The 20,541-nt window shown below is 46.1% G+C and overlaps 1 protein-coding gene across 1 annotated transcript; it reads right to left on the bottom strand.

The window, feature by feature from the left end:
- Positions 1-517: 517 nt before the first annotated feature.
- LOC124000156 lies at positions 518-4,568 on the bottom strand. The gene is made up of 3 exons (XM_046306336.1): positions 4,514-4,568; positions 3,308-3,616; positions 518-3,100 (listed from the first exon to the last, which is right to left on the bottom strand). Exons 1-3 carry the CDS (start codon positions 4,566-4,568, stop codon positions 2,748-2,750), a joined length of 717 nt encoding a protein of 238 aa, XP_046162292.1. The 3' UTR covers positions 518-2,747.
- Positions 4,569-20,541: the final 15,973 nt, after the last annotated feature.

Below are 20,541 nucleotides of genomic sequence, written 5' to 3'. Positions count from 1 at the left end.
CCTCAGATGCTGCGTGGTGAGCAGGTGTCTGAGTCTGCTACGGTCAAGTGCCTTCCCGAGGCAACCTACAGTTTATGATCGAGTCTCCAGTCTGTTCTCGTCATTACGAGTGGAATTGTTTTTTATGCCTTAGTTACCGCTCCGATTTGTCTAGGAGTATTGCATATTTCCTTTTCTGGATTAAAGACTCTGTTTTCGCCAAGTCGCTTTTGGGTCCTCATTCACCTGCATAACAGACTCTCATCAGATAGCTCTCTTAGTTATGGTAAATGAATGTGGGGAAGAGTTTTCTCTTCTACATTAATTGAATAAAGCCAAAGCATTAAAAGACAAGTCTGTGTAGCAAACAGATGTTGTTGTTGAAATGATGAGAGCTGAAGAACACAATAGTTTCCGTTAAATAGCAGAACACTGCAAGTAACTGAACTAATAAAACATACACAACAGGAACTTTCCCCTATTAGTTAATTGAAAAGAAAAGAGTAAGGGCACAATGAAATGATCTACCATATTTTAATTCTAAGTTTTTATTTTCACATAAACACGTATAAACTACATATAAAATACATTTGTAAACATACAGAGAAGCTTTGGTGTGTGCAGTGAATATTCTACATTATGTAGTGTGTGTTCTGCATTCTGTGTTCCTATACCATGTGACAAATATGTACAAGGAAGCATATCATGTATCCCTCAACCACACACCAATTACTTGCAATTACTTCCTTATTCCCAGCCAATGTCGCGCATTGGTTTGTAGCTAGCCATTGTCAATCATGCCAGCCCCAGCCGTTGGGAGCTGACTACTGACCCATACGCCAGGCCAGAAATAGACTCTTATCTTCCTTAGACTTGCAGTCTAACACCCCACTTCACCACCCCTCAACACACACATATGTCCTTACACTCATGCTTAGTGAACCAGTGTCTTCGCTCCTCTCTCTCTTATTGATTCAGTGTCTGATTGGGTGGTGGCTCTGCTGGAGCGTGTTGTTTTTGGCCTATTGAGCCGACTCACCCTCTACTCTGTCCACAGTGGCTGACCTGTCCTCCTGCCTCTCTACTCTCTCTAGGGAGCCTTTGGACCAGCATCGCTGAGTCTCAGCCCTTAACAGCCTGTCCCACCACCGTGCTCTAGGGATAGCCATGTCAGGTCTCCCTAATGCTACGTGGAAGCAGGTCTTATCTTTTTTTAGTCTGTTCACTCACCATGCACCCATATGTCTGTGTGTATATTACAGTGAAACTCTATGAACTACATCACAAACAGGAATTTGTCTTCCAGTCAAGTTAAACAGAGATGTGGTTCTCTTAACCACTGTGTTGCGTTAAATCTATACAAACTAGGCTACAACTAAAGCCCCTTGCGGACCTTTGTACAACTTGGAGCAGGTTTGCCAAAAGGAGGTCAATGACCATCATCTCCTTTCTAGGTAATGTTTGATTTTACTGAAACAAACTGTCAATCGATTTAAAACACTTCAACTATATTTCTGATCATGCCCTGTCTGGGACAACAGGACTCATCATACTGATGAGTGTTTGATAATGACATCCCACTTTGCAGGAATCCTCACAATTGTCAGGGAAATGTATCTATTTATCAGAAGAATTCAGAATGTGTTGTTATACTGTGTACTCAACAGGTATCTCTCACAGCAGCCCACACATGTGCAACAAGGTCAGTCCATCTAAAACAGCTTACATATCCTTGCACCTGATAATGCATTAGAGATGTGAGTTTGACACCACAGAAGTCATGTGGATTGATTTGAGTGTTTTATAATGAGACATTTGACCCTCCACTCCTTCACTTTGCAGGAGACCCCACATTGGCGTAGCGGAAATTGATAGGAAATGTGTCACATCAAAGTGTTGATTTATACAGAACTGTTGGATTGGAATTCACACAGCATGAGTGTGCGTGTTTATATGCAGAGGGAGAAGAGTTGTGTATGATTTGTTTGACAGTCCTCTCTGGTGGGATGACTCTGCCTCCTTGTGGTACACTGAGAAGGAACTAGAAATGCAATTTGAATGACCATGAGTCCTCATTCATTAACTATCAATGTCATGAGTTCCCTCAGTGGTCTGGTGCATTTTTAAATGGAGAACTAGAACAGAAAACAACATGGGTGACTATATTTGCTATGGTATAATACAACTTGTATTTTAGAATCCAGAACACACAGTAACATGTCCTTCTAGCCATGTTTTGACATTGCATTGATTATTATATAAATCAGTCTAATCAGTTCTGACTGTAAAACACAGCAACAAGTTATGACAGGCTTAATAAGCGAGATCAGTCAATTCAACAATACAATTTAGAATATCTTCATTGCGCATCTAACAGCAATACTATTTCCATCAGTAAACACTTTCACCACCAGGAAGCAGTATTCTACTACTGTAATAAGCAATGCAATTTAAACAAGTGTATAACGTTGAAGACAAACAATGAACACTTATTACAGTATTCTCAAATCCCATTGTACACTGATTTTCAGTTTAAAATTCAATTGTATTTATTGTAATTACTTTGATATTTTGCTTCCCAGTATAAAAAGTGAAAACATATATCCACTTTGGCCATGGCAATCCAGGTTTGCTTTCTCTTCACTCAGTAAGAGAAAGGCCCTGATCCATCCTGTGTAGATGTGCCCTGACCAGGAAAGCCCTTTTTCCTACTGTAGTTCGAAGTCCCATGTTCAGTAAAAAACCTCCTGACATTCCCATGAGTAGTCCTATGTTATGATTATGAGTCCAACCAGGATGAAGACCAACAGCAGTCTGCTCCTAGTCTTTGTCCCTGAAGAGATCATTCTGGAGTAGTGCAGCTGTTTGTGAGAGCTGTAGGTTCCACTACTAGGTATCCACAAGGAACAGTTGTAAGGCTCAGTCCCAGCCTGGGTAGGCAGGGTACTCCTTATATCAAACAGCCCCTCTTCATCCAGCTGGCTCTTGGTGCTGGCGGACTCTGTTATATTCTCAGAGCCCAGGAACCAGTGTACTGTGCCTTCTGGGTAAACTCCAAAAAACTGGCACTCAACCTGAGACTCATTCTGGAACACTATGTGCTCAGATGTCCTTAGGCACTCTGCAATGTTGTGAGAAAAATAGGATTAGTATTGAGTAGTTCTCAAGTAACATTCACATAGCTGGAGTGTGTCTAACAAGTTCATTGCCATATTTGTGTAAGATTTGGTCTGACTTGCCTACATGTGTCATTGTTGCAATTGCTCTCATCCTACAACAGCATCATCATTAGTTATATAGGAGCATTATTCCTATACAGTATACAGACCTTGCATTGTCACAGTGGTGTTGGCAGCTGTGATCGTTAGGTTGGAGCGCAGTTTGCAGGTGTAGTTACCCTGACTGGACGGCATCACCCGAGTCAGATTGAGTGTGAGGGTGTTGTTTGTGATGTCACACCGGACGCCAGGAAAGGAGAATACACCAGTGGCATTGACCACACACAGCTGTTTCATTTTCCATACCCAGGAAAAGAGAATGATCTTGAGTGGGTTCGATGACATGATGTCACACTGCAGGGACACATTCTGATCACACTGAGCCTTTACCTCAGTACTGGTTCTCAGCTCCACTTTACCTGTGAATGAATGGATAAAGAGGAAACTGTTATATCGCCAGGTATAGGAAGTTTTCCATGCTTACACACACTCTTTACACTGACCAAAAATAAATCAAATGCAACACTTTAAAGGATTTTGCTGAGTTACAGTTCATATAAGGAAATCAGTCCATTTAAATAAATGCATTATACCCTAATCTATGGATTTCACATGACTGGCAATACAGATATGTATCTGTCGGTCACAGATAAAAAATAAAATAAAAAGTAGGGGCGTAGATCAAGAAAACATTCAGTATCTGGTGTGACCACCATTTGGCTCATGCATAGAGTTGATCAGGCTGTTGATTGTGGCCTGTGGAATGTTGTGTTATGCTGGTGAATGAGGACCCAAAAGCGACTTAGCGAAAACAGAGTCTTTATTCCAGTAAAACTCAAGACGAAAACAAAACAGGAAAAAAACTTAAATCCACTCTTAGTAACGAGGACAGACTGGAGACTCGAGCATTGACTGCAGGTTGCTTCGGGAAGGCACCGACCGTAGCAGACTTAGACACCTGCTCACACGCAGCATCTGAAGGAGACAAGACACGACAGGGCGAGACAAGGACACAGCACAGCGAACATCATACAAGGATCCGACAAGGACAGAAGCGGAAAACAAGGGGAGAAATAGGGACTCTAATCAGAGGACAAAATAGGGGACAGGTGTGAAAAGACTAAATGAGTGAGTGGAGAATGAGGAACAGCTGGGAGCAGGAACGGAACGATAGAGAGAGGAGAGAGAGGGAGGGGGAGAGAGAGGGATAGAAAAAGGGAACGAACCTAATAAGACCAGCAGGGGGAAACGAACAGAAGGGAAAGCATAATGACAAGACAATATAAGACAAAACATGACAGTACCCCCCCACTCACCGAGCGCCTCCTGGCGCACTCGAGGAGGAATCCTGGCGGCAACGGAGGAAATCATCAATCAGCGAACGGTCCAGCACGTCCCGAGATGGAACCCAACTCCTCTCCTCAGGACCGTAACCCTCCCAATCCACTAAGTACTGATGACCACGTCCCCGAGAACGCATGTCCATGATCCTACGTACCTTGTAAATAGGTGCGCCCTCGACAAGGACGGGGGGGGGAGGGAAGACGAACGGGGGTGCGAAGAAAGGGCTTGACACAGGAGACATGGAAGACAGGATGGACGCGACGAAGATGTCGCGGAAGAAACAATCGCACAGCGACAGGATTGACGACCTGGGAGACACGGAACGGACCAATGAACCGCGGAGTCAACTTACGAGAAGCTGTCGTAAGGGGAAGGTTACGAGTGGAAAGCCACACTCTCTGGCCGCGACAATACCTAGGACTCTTAATCCTATGTTTATTGGCGGCTCTCACAGTCTGCGCCCTGTAACGGCAAAGTGCAGACCTCACCCTCCTCCAGGTGCGCTCACAATGTTGGACAAACGCCTGAGCGGAGGGAACGCTGGACTCGGCGAGCTGGGATGAGAACAGAGGAGGCTGGTAACCCAGACTACTCTGAAACGGAGATAGCCCGGTAGCAGACGAAGGAAGCGAGTTGTGAGCGTATTCTGCCCAGGGGAGCTGTTCTGCCCAAGACGCAGGGTTTCTAAAAGAAAGGCTGCGTAGTATGCGACCAATCGTCTGATTGGCCCTTTCTGCTTGACCGTTAGACTGGGGATGAAAACCGGAAGAGAGACTGACGGAAGCACCAATCAAACGACAGAACTCCCTCCAAAACTGTGACGTGAATTGCGGACCTCTGTCTGAAATGGCGTCTAACGGGAGGCCATGAATTCTGAACACATTCTCGATGATGATTTGTGCCGTCTCCTTAGCGGAAGGAAGCTTAGCGAGGGAAATAAAATGTGCCGCCTTAGAGAACCTATCGACAACCGTAAGAATCACAGTCTTCCCCGCAGACGAAGGCAGACCGGTAATGAAGTCTAAGGCGATGTGAGACCATGGTCGAGAAGGAATGGGAAGCGGTCTGAGACGACCGGCAGGAGGAGAGTTACCTGACTTAGTCTGCGCGCAGTCCGAACAAGCAGCCACGAAACGGCGCGTGTCACGCTCCTGAGTAGGCCACCAAAAGCGCTGGCGAATAGAAGCAAGAGTACCTCGAACGCCGGGATGGCCAGCTAACTTGGCAGAGTGAGCCCACTGAAGAACAGCCAGACGAATAGAAACAGGAACGAAAAGAAGGTTACTAGGACAAGCGCGCGGCGACGCAGTGTGAGTGAGTGCTTGCTTAACCTGTCTCTCAATTCCCCAGACTGTCAACCCGACAACACGCCCATAAGGAAGAATCCCCTCGGGATCAGTAGAAGCCACAGAAGAACTAAAGAGACGGGACAAGGCATCAGGCTTGGTGTTCTTATTACCCGGGCGATAAGAAATCACAAACTCGAAACGAGCGAAAAACAACGCCCAACGAGCTTGACGTGCATTAAGTCGTTTGGCAGAACGGATGTACTCAAGGTTCTTATGGTCAGTCCAAACGACAAAAGGAACGGTCGCCCCCTCCAACCACTGTCGCCATTCGCCTAGGGCTAAGCGGATGGCGAGCAGTTCGCGGTTACCCACATCATAGTTGCGTTCCGACGGCGACAGGCGATGAGAAAAATAAGCGCAAGGATGAACCTTATCGTCAGACTGGAAGCGCTGGGATAGAATGGCTCCCACGCCCACCTCTGAAGCGTCAACCTCGACAATGAATTGTTTAGTGACGTCAGGAGTAACGAGGATAGGAGCGGATGTAAAACGCTTCTTGAGGAGATCAAAAGCTCCCTGGGCGGAACCGGACCACTTAAAGCACGTCTTGACAGAAGTAATCAAATCAAATCAAATTTATTTATATAGCCCTTCGTACATCAGCTGATATCTCAAAGTGCTGTACAGAAACCCAGCCTAAAACCCCAAACAGCAAACAATGCAGGTGTAAAAGCACGGTGGCTAGGAAAAACTCCCTAGAAAGGCCAAAACCTAGGAAGAAACCTAGAGAGGAACCGGGCTATGTGGGGTGGCCAGTCCTCTTCTGGCTGTGCCGGGTAGAGATTATAACAGAACATGACCAAGATGTTCAAATGTTCATAAATGACCAGCATGGTCAAATAATAATAAGGCAGAACAGTTGAAACTGGAGCAGCAGCACAGTCAGGTGGACTGGGGACAGCAAGGAGCCATCATGTCAGGTAGTCCTGGGGCACGGTCCTAGGGCTCAGGTCCTCCGAGAGAGAGAAAGAAAGAGAGAATTAGAGAGAGCATATGTGGGGTGGCCAGTCCTCTTCTGGCTGTGCCGGGTGGAGATTATAACAGAACGTGGCCAAGATGTTCAAATGTTCATAAATGACCAGCATGGTTGAATAATAGTAAGGCAGAACAGTTGAAACTGGAGCAGGAGCATGGCCAGGTGGACTGGGGACAGCAAGGAGTCCTCATGTCAGGTAGTCCTGGGACATGGTCCTAGGGCCCAGGCCAGTTGAAACTGGAGCAGCAGCATGGCCAGGTGGACTGGGGACAGCAAGGAGTCATCATGTCAGGTAGTCCTGGGGCATGGTCCTAGGGCTCAGGTCCTCCGAGAGAGAGAAAGAAAGAGAGAAGGAGAGAATTAGAGAACGCACACTTAGATTCACACAGGACACCTGAATAGGACAGGAGAAGTACTCCAGATAAACAAACTGACCCTAGCCCCCCGACACATAAACTACTGCAGCATAAATACTGGAGGCTGAGACAGGAGGGGTCAGGAGACACTGTGGCCCCATCCGAGGACACCCCGGACAGGGCCAAACAGGAAGGATATAACCCCACCCACTTTGCCAAAGCACAGCCCCCACACCACTAGAGGGAAATCTTCAACCACCAACTTACCATCCTGAGACAAGGCCGAGTATAGCCCACAAAGATCTCCGACACGGTACAACCCAAGGGGGGACCCAGACAGGCCGACCACAACAGTGAATCAACCCACCCAGGTGACGCACCCCCCAGGGACGGCACGAGAGAGCCCCAGCAAGCCAGTGACTCAGCCCCGTAACAGGGTTAGAGGCAAAGAATCCCAGTGAAAAGAGGGGAACCGGCCAGGCAGAGACAGCAAGGGCGGTTCGTTGCTCCAGAGCCTTTCCGTTCACCTTCCCACTCCTGGGCCAGACTACACTCAATCATATGACCCACTGAAGAGATGAGTCTTCAGTAAAGACTTAAAGGTTGAGACCGAGTTTGCGTCTCTGACATGGGTAGGCAGACCGTTCCATAAAAATGGAGCTCTATAGGAGAAAGCCCTGCCTCCAGCTGTTTGCTTAGAAATTCTAGGGACAATTAGGAGGCCTGCGTCTTGTGACCGTAGCGTACGTGTAGGTATGTACGGCAGGACCAAATCAGAGAGGTAGGTAGGAGCAAGCCCATGTAATGCTTTGTAGGTTAGCAGTAAAACCTTGAAATCAGCCCTTGCTTTGACAGGAAGCCAGTGTAGAGAGGCTAGCACTGGAGTAATATGATCAAATTTTTTGGTTCTAGTCAGGATTCTAGCAGCCGTATTTAGCACTAACTGAAGTTTATTTAGTGCTTTATCCGGGTAGCCGGAAAATAGAGCATTGCAGTAGTCTAACCTAGAAGTGACAAAAGCATGGATTAATTTTTCTGCATCATTTTTGGACAGAAAGTTTCTGATTTTTGCAATGTTACGTAGATGGAAAAAAGCTGTCCTCGAAATGGTCTTGATATGTTCTTCAAAAGAGAGATCAGGGTCCAGAGTAACGCCGAGGTCCTTCACAGTTTTATTTGAGACGACTGTACAACCATTAAGATTAATTGTCAGATTCAACAGAAGATCTCTTTGTTTCTTGGGACCTAGAACAAGCATCTCTGTTTTGTCCGAGTTTAATAGTAGAAAGTTTGCAGCCATCCACTTCCTTATGTCTGAAACACATGCTTCTAGCGAGGGCAATTTTGGGGCTTCACCATGTTTCATTGAAATGTACAGCTGTGTGTCATCCGCATAGCAGTGAAAGTTTACATTATGTTTTCGAATAACATCCCCAAGAGGTAAAATATATAGTGAAAACAATAGTGGTCCTAAAACAGAACCTTGAGGAACACCGAAATGTACAGTTGATTTGTCAGAGGACAAACCATTCACAGAGACAAACTGATATCTTTCCGACAGATAAGACCTAAACCAGGCCAGAACATGTCCGTGTAGACCAATTTGGGTTTCCAATCTCTCCAAAAGAATGTGGTGAGAGCTGTGAGAGGGGCAGAGGGGCAGCAACTTGACCGAAATTACGAATGAAACGCCGATAGAAATTAGCGAAACCTAGAAAGCGGTGCAACTCGACACGTGACCTTGGAACGGGCCAATCACTGACAGCCTGGACCTTAGCGGGATCCATCTGAATGCCTTCAGCGGAAATAACAGAACCGAGAAAAGTGACGGAGGAGACATGAAAGGCGCACTTCTCAGCCTTCACGTAGAGACAATTCTCTAAAAGGCGCTGGAGTACACGTCGAACGTGCTGAACATGAATCTCGAGTGACGGTGAAAAAATTAGGATATCGTCAAGGTAGACAAAAACAAAGATGTTCAGCATGTCTCTCAGTACATCATTAACTAATGCCTGAAAAACAGCTGGAGCATTAGCGAGACCAAACGGCAGAACCCGGTACTCAAAATGCCCTAACGGAGTGTTAAACGCCGTTTTCCACTCGTCCCCCTCTCTGATGCGCACGAGATGGTAAGCATTACGAAGGGGTCCAACTTAGTAAAGAACCTGGCTCCCTGCAGAATCTCGAAGGCTGATGACATAAGGGGAAGCGGATAACGATTCTTAACCGTTATGTCATTCAGCCCTCGATAATCCACGCAGGGGCGCAGAGTACCGTCTTTCTTCTTAACAAAAAAAACCCCCGCCCTGGCAGGAGAGGAAGAAGGCACTACGGTGCCGGCGTCAAGAGAAACAGACAAATAATCCTCGAGAGCCTTACGTTCGGGAGCCGACAGAGAGTATAGTCTATCCCGAGGGGGAGTGGTCCCCGGAAGGAGATCAATACTACAATCATACGACCGGTGAGGAGGAAGGGAGTTGGCTCTGGACCGACTGAAGACCGTGCGCAGATCATGATATTCCTCCGGCACTCCTGTCAAATCACCAGGTTCCTCCTGAGAAGAGGGGACAGAAGAAACAGGAGGGATAGCAGACATTAAACACTTCACATGACAAGAAACGTTCCAGGATAGGATAGAATTACTAGACCAATTAATAGAAGGATTATGACATACTAGCCAGGGATGACCCAAAACAACAGGTGTAAAAGGTGAACGAAAAATCAAAAAGGAAATAGTCTCACTGTGGTTACCAGATACTGTGAGGGTTAAAGGTAGTGTTTCATATCTGATACTGGGGAGATGACTACCATCTAAGGCGAACATGGGCGTGGGCTTCCCTAACTGTCTGAGAGGAATGTCATGTTTCCGAGCCCATGCTTCGTCCATAAAACAACCCTCAGCCCCAGAGTCTATCAAGGCACTGCATGAAGCAGCCGAACCGGTCCAGCGTAGATGGACCGACATAGTAGTACAGGATCTTGATGGAGAGACCTGAGTAGTAGCGCTCACCAGTAGCCCTCCGCTTACTGATGAGCTCTGGCTTTACTGGACATGAATTGACAAAATGTCCAGCAAATCCGCAATAGAGGCACAGGCGGTTGGTGATCCTCCGTTCCCTCTCCTTAGTCGAGATGCGAATACCTCCCAGCTGCATGGGCTCAGTCTCTGAGCCGGAGGAAGGAGATGGTTGTGATGCGGAGAGGGGAAAACCCGTTAACGCGAGCTCTCTTCCACGAGCTCGGTGACGAAGATCTACCCGTCGTTCTATGCGGATGGCGAGTGCAATCAAAGAGTCCACACTGGAAGGAACCTCCCTGGAGAGAATCTCATCCTTAACCTCTGCGTGGAGTCCCTCCAGAAAACGAGCGAGCAGCGCCGGCTCGTTCCAGTCACTAGAGGCAGCAAGAGTGCGAAACTCTATAGAGTAATCCGTTATGGATCGATCACCTTGACATAGGGAAGCCAGGGCCCTAGAAGCCTCCCTACCAAAAACTGAACGATCAAAAACCCGTATCATCTCCTCTTTAAAGTTCAGGTAATTGTTAGAACAATCAGCCCTTGCCTCCCAGATAGCTGTGCCCCACTCTCGAGCCCGGCCAGTAAGGAGTGATATGACGTAAGCAACCCGAGCTCTCTCTCTTGAGTATGTGTTGGGTTGGAGAGAGAACACAATATCACACTGGGTGAGAAAGGAGCGGCACTCCGTGGGCTGCCCGGAGTAACAAGGTGGGTTATTAACCCTAGGTTCCGGAGACTCGGCAGACCAGGAAGTAGCTGGTGGCACGAGACGAAGACTCTGGAACTGTCTAGAGAGGTCGGAAACCTGAGCGGCCAGGGTCTCAACGGCATGACGAGCAGCAGACAATTCCTGCTCGTGTCTGCCGAGCATAGCTCCCTGGATCTCGACGGCAGTGTTACGAGAATCCGTAGTCGCTGGGTCCATTCTTGGTCGGATCCTTCTGTTATGCTGGTGAATGAGGACCCAAAAGCGACTTAGCGAAAACAGAGTCTTTATTCCAGTAAAACTCAAGACGAAAACAAAACAGGAAAAAAACTTAAATCCACTCGTAGTAACGAGGACAGACTGGAGACTCGAGCATTGACTGCAGGTTGCTTCGGGAAGGCACCGACCGTAGCAGACTTAGACACCTGCTCACACGCAGCATCTGAAGGAGACAAGACACGACAGGGCGAGACAAGGACACAGCACAGCGAACATCATACAAGGATCCGACAAGGACAGAAGCGGAAAACAAGGGGAGAAATAGGGACTCTAATCAGAGGACAAAATAGGGGACAGGTGTGAAAAGACTAAATGAGTGAGTGGAGAATGAGGAACAGCTGGGAGCAGGAACGGAACGATAGAGAGAGGAGAGAGAGGGAGGGGGAGAGAGAGGGATAGAAAAAGGGAACGAACCTAATAAGACCAGCAGGGGGAAACGAACAGAAGGGAAAGCATAATGACAAGACAATATAAGACAAAACATGACATGTTGCCCCACTCCTCTTTAATGGCTGTGCGAAGTTGCTGGATATTGGCGGGAACACACTGTCGTACACCTCCATCCAGAGCAGTGGTCACCAACCTTTTCTGAGTCAAGATCACTTTGGCAGTCAAAAAGCATGCAGAGATGTACTGCTTTTTTTTACATTAACCTCACAAACAGTTGTAGAAAGGAGGTTTGGGCCGCAGGACTAATACATTATCACAGCATATTGGCTATATGATTGGCCTGCCAGTCTCTCGGTGGTCATGGTTTTAAAAGTTATAACATCTTACGTACGCTAGTAGCCTATTACACTTTGCTGTGGCCAGGGTCATGGAAGCTCTGTAGCCACCGTGATTTGAGCTATCCGATTGGGCAGCACAATAGGTGCACTCGATTTAGTCACAGATTTGCCGGTCCTGTGGGTAGGCAGAGTTTGTCTCATGGAAACACTTTGCTTACCCGGTGCGCTCAACACGATTTAAAAAAGGAACACAAGTCTTTATCGTTCCTTGGCTTTTCTACAGAAATATTTGGTGATCAACTAGGAATGCCTTGAAGATCGACCAGTTGGCGACTACTGATCCAGAGCATCCCAAACATGCTCAATGGATGACATGTCTGGTAAGCATGCAGGCCATGGAAGAGCTGGGACATTTTCAGCTTCCAGGAATTGTGTACAGATCCTTGTGACATGGGGCTGTGTATTATCATGCTGAAACATGAGGTGATAGCTGCGGATGAATGGCACGACAATGGGCCTCAGGATCTCGTCACGGTATCTCTGGGGATTCAAATTGCCATTGATTAAATACAATTGTGTTCATTGTCAGTAGCTTATGCCTGCCCATACCATAACCCCACCTCCACCATGAGGCAATCTGTTCACAACGTTGGCATCAGCCTGTTGTCTGCCCGATCAGCAGTTGAAACTGGGATTAATCCATGGAGAGCCCACTTCTCCAGCGTGCCAGTGGTTATCGAAGGTGAGCATTTGCCCACTGAAATTGGTTACGACGCCAAACTGCAGTCAGGTCAAGACCCTGGTGAGGACGACAAGCACGCAGATGAGCTTCCCTGACATGGTTTCTGACAGTTTGTGCAGAAATTATTTGGTTGTTCAAACCCGCAGTTTCATCAGCTGTCCACATGGCTGTTCTCAGATGATCCCGCAGGTGAAGAAGCCAGATGTGAAGGTCCTGGTCTGGCGTGTTTACACATGGTCTGCGGTTGTGAGGCCAGTTGGACGTACTGCCAAATTCTCTAAAACAACATTGCACTTGATTTAATAGAGACATTAACATTAAATGATCTGGCAACAGCTATGGTGGACATTCCTGCATGCCAATTGCATGCTCCCTCAAAACTCGAGACATCTGTGGCATTGTGGTGTGGGACAAAACTGCACATTTTAGAATGCCATTTTATTGTCCCCAGCACAAGATGCACCTGTGTAATGATTATGCTGTTTAATCAGCTTCTTGATATGACACACCTGTCAGGTGGATGGATTATTTTGGCAAAGGAGAAATGCTCACTAATGGGGATGTAAGCTAATTTGTGCACAGATTTTGAGAGAAATAAGCTTTTTGTACGTATGGAACATTTCTGGGATCTTTAATTTCGGCTTATGAAACATGGGATCAACACACATGTTGTGTTTATATTTTTGTTAAGTGCATATTGTGCCCATAGCCAGTTCAGCTAGGAAAGAAGGAGTTGTGAGAACTTGAAGAAAGTTTGTTTCTGTAGAAAGCAGATCATCTTTACTCAGGTCTTCTCAAGTTAGTACTACAGATTCCATCTTTCACTTTATCAATGTCCTAGCCAGACAGCATGGATCTTTTGAACCAAAAAATGGTTTTTACTTTATAGTTCTTTTATAGCAGAATCGTACCCAAAATGATTTGAAATATGGCTGTACTTTCTGTATTTGCTGGATGTGACACATCCTTACTAAAAGACAAAAGATTGCTCCCTCAAGCAGCTTTTTTTGCCTGGTAAAAAACAGCCAAAATATGTTTTTGTGCACTGTCTCACAATGTTAAAAATCACTTACTTTCACTGTTGACAACTGAAGAGAGCCAGATGGCTAAGACCCAGACAAAAATGACCTCTGTTTTTCTCTGTTGTTTCATCTGCATTTAAATTGACATGAGTTACTTTAGACGGCACAGATCACAGCTCAAACACACGTCTCTAAAGAGAGAGAGAGATGATCCAATCCAAAGCACAGGGTTACTTTCTGATATGTATTATAGCAGTACTACTCACCATCCTGTTAAAGCTCTTAAAATCACAGTCTTCTCTGTTTATGACTTCCTGCCTCTCTTTTCCTGTAAGTGGTTTACTCAAACAGATTTAAAGCACTTGAACTAACCTCAAGCTGTGTTTAGGTCTTGCACATTTCTGAGCCAGAGAGTTTCTCATCTCAATTATACGATAATATGGATCATTCCTCTGGGTTTGTTTTCATGCCTAAATTCATGTAGTGTCAGGTTTTCCCTATAACATGTCCAGACTGGCCTTTTTGCTCTGGTTTGAATGAGGAACTATGCTGACTGTTCGGGCAATTGCAAGCAGCTTTAGATTACTTTTCAGTTTCACTTTTGTCAGTCATCTGGAAAGGCCTCTAGTTATTTTTTATAAACTCCATGTTTGATTTATTCCCTTATATGGAAATGATGTTCTCTGTTCTTGTTTATTTCAGTTAACAGGGACAATAATTAGTACTGCCTTCCCACCTTCTTATCAAACTAATCATGACATAAAGGGAATCTTATTGTAAAATGTTGCCCTTGAATTCCATACATTTCATACTTTTTTTTATTTTTATAACCTTGCTTATAAATCTTCCATCTCTTATATATTTCTTGAGACTTTAATTTTGTCCAAAAATACCATCTGGAGTGATACTAGAACACCCACGTACCCAATCCTCAAACTTGCCTTTTATTTCCCCGTAAACATTTTCCTCAGATTCCCCTAGTATCCTCACATGGAATTATAGGATACTGAGTGTGGACCAGACAAAAACAATGTTAGTTGAAGTCTTGAAGGTCAAAGTTGCTTAACTCTCACTTATCCATCATTTCTTATTGTCTCTGGCTTCTCTGTCACCATGCAATTACACCCCCTCTCAGAGAAATAGACTCTATAGAATCTGTCCCCCCACTTGTATTGAAAATAGATTGAAATGTAGTTCCTCCGACACATCTTGACAATTGTCCTTTTAATTGTCCTTGACTCACTGAAAGACATGCTGTTGTCTGAGGGAAGAGCGATTGAGCAACAATCTATTCCTACAGTTGAATTACATACTGTATCCCTCTCAGATTGAGAGTTTTACTGCTTCTGAAATCTTTTAGTTTACCTTCACATTGAATTCTTTCACAGCTATTATTCAACTAACACACTTCCTTTTGTTTCATGAACCTAAAAAAAGAAATCTGAAAGAAAACCCAAACACTTTTATTGCCATGTTTATTTGATTTTTAAGCACTTTGCTGTTTAATGACACAGATATAATCTAATGTCTCCTGGGTCTTGCCAGAGAACGCATCAACCTCCAACAGTCATATAGGCTTTCAGCTGTAATTATAGACTATGTCAAATCCTCGCAGCATTACAATTTGACTGCTGGTGTATGAAAGGCAGAAAGTCAACTTCCACTTAGTGGCTGCATTCAAATCTTTAACTTCATTGATAGCAGCACAAATAAAAGTATTACCCTTCAAAAGAAATGGGACGATATCATCATGATGGCCCTTTAGTGATTTGGGAGGTAATTAGAACATGGCCTTCCTCATAAATGTTATTGACTGTGGTGGTGACTCTGTCAATGAGAATCCCTATGTGGAAGATAATCCTTAATGTGCTCAGATTTCATAGTGATCATCACAGGTCAGGGTTGTGAAACACTGTCCTCTTTCCTACCTGTGTGAGGAGGGAACTAGGGCTTGTAGAGCCTTGTCAGTGCCCTGAGGGAGATTCACATGGCCAACCCCATAACTACCCACTCCCTGACTCATTCACATGGGAGTTAACATTGACCATGTGACATCACAGTGGTAGTAGTTATAAGTTGCCTTTTTCCAAATGAGTGAACATCAATATGGAGAAATGTATACATTAAATTAAAAACGCAGTTATATGTAATTGCAACAGGAGTCTACCAGTGTCATAACTTGCCCAAGAATGTACTACTATTGTCAAATACAATTCTAGTACTAATGTTTGCTTAAGACCACAGCTACCTGGGCAAATTTCCATATTTGCCAACTGGATACAGACGGGATATTATATAACATATCTGTCAACATCTGAAAGAACATAATGGGCAGTGGGTTGCAGCATGTCTTGGACTTTGCAGTTTTTACACCACAGCAACTGTCATGTTTTGTCTTATATTGTCTTGTCATTTTGCTTTCCCTTCTGTTCGTTTTCCCCCTGCTGGTCTTATTAGGTTCGTTCCCTTTTTTCTCTCTCCCTCCCTCTCTCTCTTCTCTCTATCGTTCCGTTCCTGCTCCCAGCTGTTCCTATTCCCCTACTCAATCATCTAATCTTTTCACACCTGTTCCGTATCTTGCCCTCTGATTAGAGTCCCTATTTCTCCCCTTGTCTTCCGTTTCTGTCCTGTCGGATCCTTGTATATTGTACGCCGTGCTGTGTCTTTGCCTCGCCCTGTCGTGTCTTGTTTCCCTCAGATGCTGCGTGTGAGCAGGTGTCTGAGTCTGCTACGGTCGGTGCCTTCCCGAGGCAACCTACAGTTAATGGTCGAGTCTCCAGTCTGTCCTCGTCACTACGAGTGGAATTAAGTTTTTTATGTTTTGTTTTCTGCTCCGATTGTCCAGGAGTATTGCCTATTTCCTTTACTGGAATAAAGACTCTGTTTTCGCCAAGTCGCTTTTGGGTCCTCATTCACCTGCATAACAGAAGGATCCGACCAAGAATGGACCCAGCGACTATGGATTCTCTCTACTCTACTCTCGAGTTCCAGGGAGCGATGCTCGGCAGACACGAGCAGGAATTTTCTGCTGCTCGGCATGCCGTTGAGACCCTGGCCGCTCAGGTCTCCGACCTCTCAGGACAGTATCAGAGTCTTCGTCTCGTGCCACCAGCTACTTCCTGGTCTTCCGAGTCTCCGGAACCTAGGGTTAATAACCCACCATGTTACTCTGGGCAGCCCACTGAGTGCCGCTCCTTTCTCACCCAGTGTGATATAGTGTTCTCTCTCCAACCCAACACATACTCAAGAGAGAGAGCTCGGATTGCCTACGTTATATCACTCCTTACTGGTCGGGCTCGGCAGTGGGGCACAGCTATCTGGGAGGCAAGCGCTGAGTGTACTAACGATTATCTGAACTTTAAAGAGGAGATGATAAGGGTTTTTGATCGTTCAGTTTTTGGGAAAGAAGCTTCCTGGTCCCTGTCTTCCCTATGTCAAGGTAATCGATCCATAACGGATTACTCTATAGAGTTTCGCACTCTTGCTGCCTCCAGTAACTGGAACGAGCAGGCGTTGCTCGCTCGTTTTCTGGAGGGACTCCACGCTAAGGTTAAGGATGAGATTCTCTCTCGGGAGGTTCCATCCAGCGTGGATTCTTTGATTGAACTCGCTATTCGCATTGAACGACGGGTAGATCTTCGTCACCGAGCTCATAGAAGAGAGCTCGCGTTAACTGTGTCTCCCCTCTCTCCGACACTACCATCTTTCCCCACTGACTCTGGTGTTGAGCCCATGCAGCTGGGGGGTATTCGCATTTCGACTAAGGAGAGGGAACGGAGAATCACCAACCGCCTCTGTCTCTATTGCGGTTCCGCTGGTCATTTTGTCATTTCATGTCCAGTTAAAGGCCAGAGCTCATCAGTAAGCGGAGGGCGACTGATAAGCGCTACTAGACGGTCCTCTCCGTCAAGTACCTGTACTACCTTACCGGTCCATCTACGCTGGACCGGATCGGCAGCTTCCTGCAGTGCTTTAATAGACTCTGGGGCGGAGGGCTGTTTTATGGACGAAGCCTGGGCTCGGGAACATGACATTCCTCTCAGACAGTTAGGGGAGCCCACGGTCATGTTCACCTTGGATGGTAGTCCTCTCCCCAGTATATTATGTGAAACACTACCTTTAACCCTCACTGTATCTGGTAACCATAGTGAGACCATTTCTTTTTTGATTTTTCGTTCACCTTTTACACCTGTTGTTTTGGGTCATCCCTGGCTAGTGTGTCATAATCCTTCTTTTGATTGGTCTAGTAATTCTATCCTTTCCTGGAACGTTTCTTGTCATGTGAAGTGTTTAATGTCTGCTATTCCTCCTGTTTGTTCTGCTCCCTCTTCACAGGAGGAACCTGGTGATTTGACAGGAGTGCCGGAGGGATATCATGGTCTGCGCACGGTCTTCAGTCGGTGCAGAACCAACTCCCTTCCTCCTCACCGGTCGTATGATTGTTGTTCTGATCTCCTCAAGAAGCGTTTTGCATCCGCTCCTATCCTTGTTGCACCTGACGTCACTAAACAGTTTATTGTCGAGGTTGACGCGTCGGGGGTGGGCGTGGGAGCCATTCTGTCCCAGCGCTCCGATACTGACGATGGGGTCCACCCTTGCGCGTATTTTTCTCATCGCCTGTTACCGTCGGAACGTAACTATGATGTGGCTAACCGTGAACTGCTCGCCATCCGTTTAGCCCTAGGCAAATGGCGACAGTGGTTGGAGGGGGCGACCGTTCCTTTTGTCGTTTGGACTGACCAAAGGAACCTTGAGTACATCCGTTCTGCCAAACGACTGAATGCGCGTCATGCTCGTTGGGCGTTGTTTTTCGCTCGTTTCGAGTTCGTTATTTCTTATTGCCCGGGTACTAAGAACACCAAGCCTCATGCTTTATCCCGTCTCTTTAGTTCTTCTGTGGCTTCTACTGTTCCCGAGGGGATCCTTCCTGTTGGGCGTGTTGTCGGGTTGACTGTCTGGGGAATTGAGAGACAGGTTAAGCAAGCACTCACTCACACTCCGTCGCCGCGCGCTTGTCCTAGTAACCTTCTTTTCGTTCCTGTCTCTACTCGTCTGGCTGTTCTTCAGTGGGCGCACTCTGCCAAGTTAGCTGGCCACCCCGGCGTTCGGGGTACGCTTGCTTCTATTCGCCAGCGGTTTTGGTGGCCTACTCAGGAGCGTGACACGCGCCGTTTCGTGGCTGCGTGTTCGGACTGCGCGCAGAATAAGTCTGGTAATTTTTTTTCTGCTTCTGCTCCTGGTCTTGCTGGGTCTCAGTCTGTCCCTAGTTGTTACTCTCCTGGCCTGTTTGGTCCTGTTTGCTCTAAAGCTTTCAGTTCTCTACCCGTGTCTCATTTTTTTTTAGATTAGTACCCTAGTTTCCCTTTTTATCGTTTTTCGTTACGGTCCTGAGGAGAGGAGTTGGGTTCTTTCTCGGGACGTGCTGGCCGTTTGTGATCTATGATTTCCTCCGTTGCCGCCAGTGTTCCTCCTCGAGTGCGCCAGGAGGCGCTCGGTGAGTGGGGGGGTACTGTCATGTTTTGTCTTATATTGTCTTGTCATTTTGCTTTCCCTTCTGTTCGTTTTCCCCCTGCTGGTCTTATTAGGTTCGTTCCCTTTTTTCTCTCTCCCTCCCTCTCTCTCTTCTCTCTATCGTTCCGTTCCTGCTCCCAGCTGTTCCTATTCCCCTACTCAATCATCTAATCTTTTCACACCTGTTCCGTATCTTGCCCTCTGATTAGAGTCCCTATTTCTCCCCTTGTCTTCCGTTTCTGTCCTGTCGGATCCTTGTATATTGTACGCCGTGCTGTGTCTTTGCCTCGCCCTGTCGTGTCTTGTTTCCCTCAGATGCTGCGTGTGAGCAGGTGTCTGAGTCTGCTACGGTCGGTGCCTTCCCGAGGCAACCTACAGTTAATGGTCGAGTCTCCAGTCTGTCCTCGTCACTACGAGTGGAATTAAGTTTTTTATGTTTTGTTTTCTGCTCCGATTGTCCAGGAGTATTGCCTATTTCCTTTACTGGAATAAAGACTCTGTTTTCGCCAAGTCGCTTTTGGGTCCTCATTCACCTGCATAACAGCAACCTTCTTTAACAAATGTATTTTGGAAGTGTCTGTACACACCCAGCATATCTCATCTGCCTTTTTAGTTGTCTTGTGAAACAGACAATGTTTGTCAGTCAGGGTACTGTGAAGTTGGTTCTGAATTCTAGCTAAGATAACAGACAAACAGAATCTGTCCTAACCCTTGTGTTGTCTTAAGGGTCATAAATGACCTGCCACTATGTTTAACAGCAGAGAAAAACCCCTAAATTATATTTCTTTCAACTAAAAATTGGATTACTTTTCCTAGAGTGACCCCAACATTAGAAAAAGTGAAACATCACCTTGTCACGAATATTACAAAAGGTGGCTCCCCTTCTTGTTCGGGTGGCACTCGGCGTCGCCGAATGACAGGTTGTTTCTTCATGCAAAATAGATTTGGGGTTTAAAATTCAATTAAGCTGCTTTATTTTAGGGTTTTAGTGAAGGCGGGTCATTTTTTAAACCTTAGAACAAGGGGAGTATACAGCATGTTAAGACTACACTGGGGTTAAACAGCTTGGTCCTGGCACAGGCTCTATCACAGCATGTTAAGACTACACTGGGGTTAAACAGCTTGGTCCTGGCACAGGCTCTATCACAGCATGTTAAGACTACACTGGGGTTAAACAGCTTGGTCCTGGCACAGGCTCTATCACAGCATGTTAAGACTACACTGGGGTTAAACAGCTTGGTCCTGGCACAGGCTCTATCACAGCATGTTGAGACTACACTGGGGTTAAACAGCTTGGTCCTGGCACAGGATC

Source organism: Oncorhynchus gorbuscha, linkage group LG16 (assembly GCF_021184085.1).
Source record: "Oncorhynchus gorbuscha isolate QuinsamMale2020 ecotype Even-year linkage group LG16, OgorEven_v1.0, whole genome shotgun sequence".
In the NCBI taxonomy this organism is placed as follows: Eukaryota; Metazoa; Chordata; class Actinopteri; order Salmoniformes; family Salmonidae; genus Oncorhynchus; species Oncorhynchus gorbuscha.
This window is presented reverse-complemented; position numbering and strand designations above follow the sequence as displayed.

Bases quoted from the DNA above. Each gene is read 5' to 3' on its own strand.
- LOC124000156 (XM_046306336.1), bottom strand. From the start codon at position 4,568: ATGATTTCCTCCGTTGCCGCCAGGATTCCTCCTCGAGTGCGCCAGGAG. The intron at 3,617-4,513 runs GTGAGTGGGGGG...ATTCATTCACAG, and splicing joins AGTGCGCCAGGAGGCGCTCG to GTAAAGTGGAGCTGAGAACC. The intron at 3,101-3,307 runs GTCTGTATACTG...ACAACATTGCAG, and splicing joins CACCACTGTGACAATGCAAG to AGTGCCTAAGGACATCTGAG.